This window comes from Benincasa hispida, chromosome 12 (genome assembly GCF_027475165.1).
Source record: "Benincasa hispida cultivar pf3 chromosome 12, pf3_genome.v1.1, whole genome shotgun sequence".
In the NCBI taxonomy this organism is placed as follows: domain Eukaryota; kingdom Viridiplantae; phylum Streptophyta; class Magnoliopsida; order Cucurbitales; family Cucurbitaceae; genus Benincasa; species Benincasa hispida.
The window spans coordinates 23180713-23187225 of NC_143489.1; the positions used below are offsets into that span (position 1 = coordinate 23180713).

At 37.0% G+C, this 6513-nt stretch overlaps 1 protein-coding gene across 1 annotated transcript; it reads left to right on the forward strand.

Moving 5' to 3' along the window:
• Positions 1-1632: 1632 nt before the first annotated feature.
• Positions 1633-6269, forward strand: LOC120092498 (importin subunit beta-1-like). The gene is made up of 3 exons (XM_039050595.2): positions 1633-1959; positions 2575-4998; positions 5093-6269. Exons 2-3 carry the CDS (start codon positions 2582-2584, stop codon positions 5289-5291), a joined length of 2616 nt encoding a protein of 871 aa, XP_038906523.1. The 5' UTR covers positions 1633-1959; positions 2575-2581; the 3' UTR covers positions 5292-6269.
• The last annotated feature ends 244 nt before the right edge of the window (positions 6270-6513 follow it).

A 6513-nucleotide genomic window follows, 5' to 3' on the forward strand; every position in this document is an offset into this window, starting at 1 on the left:
ATTTTCATATTCATTCTTTTCTCTTCATGTTTTCAGGTAAAGTCAAAGATAGACCAACAAATGACTAGAGAAATATGTGATCCGACCATTGGGACTTTACATCACTATCACACTATTTTTTTAATTTTTTTTGTTGCCATGATTGGTTTATGAGTCTTTAACATTTAAAACTCTTGGTTAATTCATTTATTAAATGGTTAATTTACTTATTTGCTTAATTTATTTTAAATTAGAGTCAGGGATACCCCGAATAGTGTTTTCAGTAATTTATAGTTTAGAGCTTTATTTATGAAATAATAGTTTTAGTTCTTTTATTTAATTTTCTTCGAGAAATATATTGTTAAGTCTATACACGCATGTAGTAGTGACCTAAAAGTATAATAGAAAGTCGGGTCGTTACATAATGCCTCCCCAAAGTAAATTGGAAAAATAATACCCATGAAGCAACCAAAAGATCATACACAATTCTCAACTAAAACAAAATACCAAAAGTTATGTTACTAATACCTAGACCTATAACTTAAGCATAACTCTACTATTAAGACATTAGTAACTTCACAATGGATTATGCAACTCTCTACTTCATATCATCTATGAATTGAAAGGTCCGAATGATCCACACCCTCTTTTTTTATTTCATTAATATTAATGAAATTTCGGTAGAAGGCCTACGGGTCGTGAACTTCTTTTCCCGAAGACCTACAAATCAAAACTATTGATTCATGAGAATTGCCGCTTACATAATCTTCTTCTGTTCGAAGAAATGATTCATCGAAATAATCAATAAGTTAAAACTACTTCGTAAGTATAGGTTCGGTATCCCATAATGATATTGAATAAAGAGAGTTATTTGTTTTTCCACTTGTTACCGTTCATAGTAGTGTTAAAAAAAAAAAAGCAACAACGTGAAAACAATTCATATAGTTCGGTTTGGTTGAAAACTAAGAGCTTATAATATGTAATAAATTTATTATCAATGTGTATGTCTATATATATTTTATTTATTTACTTCAATGGTTAATCTAAAATTTACTTTCACATTAAACCCATTTCTATTTTTAACCTAAATTTGTTTTCACTCAAACCCAAATCATGTGTTTGGTTAATTAGTAATCGAATTTTTTAGGTAGTCAATTTTTTTTTTTTTTTTAGAAATTAGAGCTTCATCAAACTAACAAACTCATAGTTAATGGCAAGCTCTATCTAAAAACTATATAGATTAATCGAATCTCAATTGAATTGAATCAAAATGACCTAAAATTTATGGATTAATTTGAGTTGATTCATAACTAACCATAATTATTTAGTTATAAAAATCTATGACTAGACTGATTAGATAACCACAAAATACACTAAAATCCAATTAATTATAATGAAAAATTTTCAAAAATAAAAAAATAAGAAAAATTATTTACAAAATAGCAAAGTTAATTTTTTTTTTATAGAGGCTAGTTTGACCATTTTTTAAAATTTCTCAATTATAAACATAACACAAAAGAAAAGAAAATCAATACTGATAAATCTTAAATATATATTTATCATAAAATTTAAATTTGAAAAGATAATTGATATCTTACCTACTAATCCGAAAGTTTTGGTTATTTTATTATATGAGTTTTTGATAATGATTTTAATGATAGATTAGTTTATCATGTCTTGTCCAGCAAGGCAACACAGAAGGTTGTGATTGGATTGTACAGGTCAGACCTAAAACCCTAAAATGAAATCAAATGCATCCGAAATTCTCTCATAAATTATTGCTTTTGGGCGAAAAAAAAGAAAAAGAAAAAGAAGAGAAAAATCAATTTAGTTTTTAGGATTTCAAGTCCAGCCTTTGCGCTCTTCCATTTTCTTCTTCCTCTCGCCCTTTCCCTTCCTCTAGGGTTCCTCCAACTGCCGTCTTTTCGCTCTTCTACACTCTTCTTCTTTCTTGCAATCCCTTCAATTTTCCCAATCCAGGTATTGATTTCTAAGCCCCCTTTGTGTTTTTCTTCATTGGGTTTTAATTTGCTTCTGATTTTCTGCTTTCTGATCTGTGCATTTTCTATTCGATTTTCTCCGATTTATCCATTTTCTGCTTTGTATCCTTAACAGGATTCAGTTCTCGATGTGTTTTGTATTGTCTTTTTCACTATCTGTGCATTTATTATTATTTTTTAAGTGTGACGAGTTTGTGATAGTGGTCTGTGTGGCATTACATTTAGCTCATTTCGATCCTGTAAAAATTTGTTGTTATTTCCATTTCTTATGGTTTGAACCGGAAGGATGCAATATCAACATAGATGGTTGGTCCGTATGACTTTAAGGGCTGGGTTCTCGATAGATCACCTGCAGTTCAATTAGTTTTATTATTAATTTGCGGTTGTGTTGTTGAGATCTGGGTTCTGGCTCTTTGTTCTTGGGTTTTGTGATTGCTATAGTTAGTTTTTGTCTTTCCCTTGATATTTCTATATGAGCTTTTGGGATTTGATGAATATTTGCGTAGTAAATGGATTTGTGTAATTTACGCAGTGGTGCAAGTCACCAATTTCCTCAATTCACTAGCGGTTGACTAATTTGTTTTCGGAGTTTCAGGTGAAACATGGCATTGGAGGTTACGCAGGTTCTTCTGAATGCACAGTCAATTGATGCAAGTGCGAGGAAGCAGGCAGAAGACAGTTTAAGGCAATTCCAGGAGCAAAACCTTCCCAGTTTCTTGCTGTCTCTATCTGGTGAATTAGGAAGTGAGGAAAAGCCGGTTGACAGTCGTAAATTAGCAGGTCTCATACTTAAGAATGCACTGGATGCTAAGGAACAACATAGAAAATTTGAGCTCATTCAGAGATGGCTATCACTGGACAGCAATGTGAAGACCCAGATAAAGGCATGCTTGTTGAATACACTGTCTTCAGCAGTAGCTGATGCTAGGTCCACAGCCTCCCAAGTTATTGCAAAGATTGCGGGCATTGAGTTGCCTCATAAGCAATGGCCGGAATTGATAGGTTCACTATTGTTAAATGTTCATCAACAATCGTCCCATGTCAAACAAGCCACCTTGGAGACCCTTGGTTATTTATGCGAGGAAGTTTCTCCAGATGTCATAGATCAAGATCAAGTGAACAGGATATTGACAGCTGTTGTTCAGGGAATGAATGCATCTGAAGGAAACAATGACGTACGACTTGCTGCTACTCGATCATTGTACAATGCTCTTGGGTTTGCTCAAGCAAACTTTAGCAATGATATGGAGCGTGATTATATCATGAGAGTTGTTTGTGAGGCCACACTATCCCCTGAAGTGAGGATACGCCAGGCAGCTTTTGAATGTTTGGTCTCAATTGCGTCAACATACTATGACAAATTGGCTCGCTACATCCAGGATATTTTTGGCATTACTGCAAAGGCTGTTAAGGAAGATGAAGAGCCTGTTGCTCTTCAGGCCATTGAATTCTGGAGTTCTATTTGTGATGAGGAGATAGATATCTTGGAAGAGTATGGGGATGATTTTACTGGGGATTCTGATATACCGTGCTTTTATTTCATCAAGCAGGCACTACCTGCCCTTGTGCCCATGTTACTTGAGACACTTCTTAAGCAAGAAGAGGATCAGGATCAAGATGAAGGGGCTTGGAACATTGCCATGGCTGGGGGTACATGTCTTGGGCTAGTTGCACGAACAGTTGGTGATGATATTGTTCCACTTGTTATGCCATTCATTGAAGAGAACATAACAAAATCAGATTGGAGGCAGAGGGAGGCAGCCACTTATGCTTTTGGTTCAATTTTGGAGGGGCCTGCTCCAGAAAAATTAATGCCAATTGTGAATGTGGCCTTGACCTTCATGCTGACTGCCTTGACTCAGGATCCAAATAACCACGTGAAAGACACAACTGCGTGGACCCTTGGACGGATATTTGAATTCCTTCATGGCTCAAATATAGATACACCCATTATTAATCAGGCAAACTGCCAACAGATCATTACAGTTTTGCTTCAGAGCATGAAGGATGTGCCAAATGTCGCTGAGAAAGCCTGTGGTGCTCTCTATTTTCTTGCTCAGGGTTATGAAGATGTTGGCCCATCATCTCCTCTAACTCCATTTTTTCAAGAAATCGTTCAGTCCCTTTTGACTGTTACTCACAGAGAAGATGCTGGTGAATCACGTCTGAGGACTGCTGCATATGAAACATTAAATGAAGTTGTGAGGTGTTCAACTGATGAAACAGCACCAATGGTGCTGCAGCTGGTTCCTGTCATCATGATGGAATTGCACAATACTCTTGAGGGGCAAAAACTATCATCTGATGAAAGGGAGAGACAAGGGGAACTACAAGGCCTGCTTTGTGGGTGCTTACAAGTTCTTATTCAGAAACTAGGATCATCAGAGCCAAATAAGTATGCCTTTATGCAATATGCGGACCAAATAATGGGACTTTTCCTGAGGGTATTTGCTTGCAGAAATGCCACTGTACACGAGGAAGCAATGCTGGCGATTGGAGCTCTTGCCTATTCAACGGGCCCAGATTTTGGTAAATACATGACTGAGTTCTATAAATATATAGAAATGGGGCTTCAGAATTTTGAGGAGTACCAAGTTTGCGCTGTCACTGTCGGTGTGGTAGGGGACATATGCAGGGCAATGGAGGATAAGATTTTGCCCTACTGTGATGGAATTATGACTCAGCTGCTCAAGAATTTGTCCAGCGATCAACTGCATCGTTCTGTTAAGCCCCCTATTTTCTCATGCTTTGGTGATATAGCACTGGCCATAGGGGAGAATTTTGAGAAGTACTTGATGTATGCGATGCCCATGCTTCAAAGAGCAGCAGAGTTATCTGCACACACAGCAGGTATTGATGATGAAATGACCGAGTATACAAATTCTTTGAGAAATGGGATTTTGGAGGCATATTCAGGGATCTTCCAAGGGTTCAAGAGCTCTCCAAAAACTCAGCTTTTGGTCCCTTATGCGCCCCATATACTTCAATTCTTGGATAGTATTTACATGAGAAAAGACATGTAAGTGGCTCTCTCTCTCTCTCATGTGGGTGTGAATATGTGTTCTTAAATTGAAATTGTTTGTTTGATGTTTTCGTACTTGTATGCACTGCAGGGATGAAGTTGTCATGAAAACTGCCATTGGAGTCCTTGGAGATCTGGCCGACACACTGGGAAGCAATGCCGGTTCTTTGATTCAGCAATCTGTCTCAAGCAAAGACTTTTTGAGTGAATGCTTGTCCTCCGATGACCATTTGATTAAAGAATCTGCTGAATGGGCTAAGTTGGCCATCAGCCGTGCCATTTCAATTTAGGCCTCTGCTGGTTGGCAAATTCATTTTTTTCACATTTGAAGTCCTTGCATGCATATGGGTGTGTTGAGTTGGGGTCCGGATTGCATCTTACAAGTCGTCACTCTCAGGACAACGGGAAGCTGTTCACTTCTAGTTGTCACTAACTCTTGCATCATCATCATCATGAAAGCATTGCTAACTATTGCATTAGCAGCATCTAGTCGGGATCTTGTATGTCATGGTAGAAGTGGGAGGAGGGAGCGTCCATTGGCGCCCCCAGTTCGTATGGCTTTGTCAGTTCCAATTGCATCTCTGACTTGAGATAGTGTCCAACCTAAGTGGGGTTTGCCATCATATAGTTTTGGGTTGTAGAAATGAAGTACGGGGAGCGTTCATTCACTTCTTCTCCCCCTGCTTAGACACCCTAGTGCTTTTTTCTCTGAACTTCTACTGATCTACTCGAGTGGTTCTAGTTAAGGACTTAATACCCGTTTGTTTATTTTTTCTGCATTAGTCTTGTGAATTTTCATGGTCTGGTTGTATTCTGGTCTTTCCTCTGAAATTCACTTCATATTTGTACACGTCGTTTGGTTCAGTTTCATAGCAATACACATCATGAAGGGTCGTCAGCATATATCATATCCTGTATTTCCATTTCATTTGGTCCTATTTTGTCGTTCAACATACATGATCAATACGGTGAATTCGTGAAATCATTATATCCCTCAGGTCATTTTTGAAGTACAGTCGTCACTTCGGAGTCTGCTTTCTCTTTTCCTTTATTTATTTATTTTACATCAGATATCTTTATTATTTTGCAAATGACAATATGTATCGGAAACATCACAAAAGTGATGTTGGTGTTTTTGGATTCAGTTGTTGGGTTGGGTGAGATGTCTCTCAGAAGTTGAGGATTTTGTTGGCTTGTATATATTTATTTGTACAAGGAAAGTTTTTGATGATTGGAAATTGAGGGTGCTGAAGATATATTCCATGCCAGCTTCTGGTACTATAGCCTTTTCTGGATGCATTTCATCAACCGTTCATCTCTCTCTCTCTCTCACTAATTGTTTGTTGTTCATTTTTAAAAGAGAGCATTATATTTTTTTTAACGATTTTCTTCAGCTAAGATGTCATTTGTTAGGTATTTGGCTATTATATTAATAGTTTTTTCCACCGACTTGATGACATGTTTTCATTCTTTCCATACCATTTTTGTCTGTCAGACCTTTTGGATCATTGA

What these genes read in the sequence shown, in the direction of transcription:
- LOC120092498 (XM_039050595.2), top strand. Translation starts at nt 2,582, where the DNA reads ATGGCATTGGAGGTTACGCAGGTTCTTCTGAATGCACAGTCAATTGAT. An exon ending in ATTTACATGAGAAAAGACAT is followed by an intron (nt 4,999 to 5,092) that starts GTAAGTGGCTCT and finishes TATGCACTGCAG; the next exon opens with GGATGAAGTTGTCATGAAAA.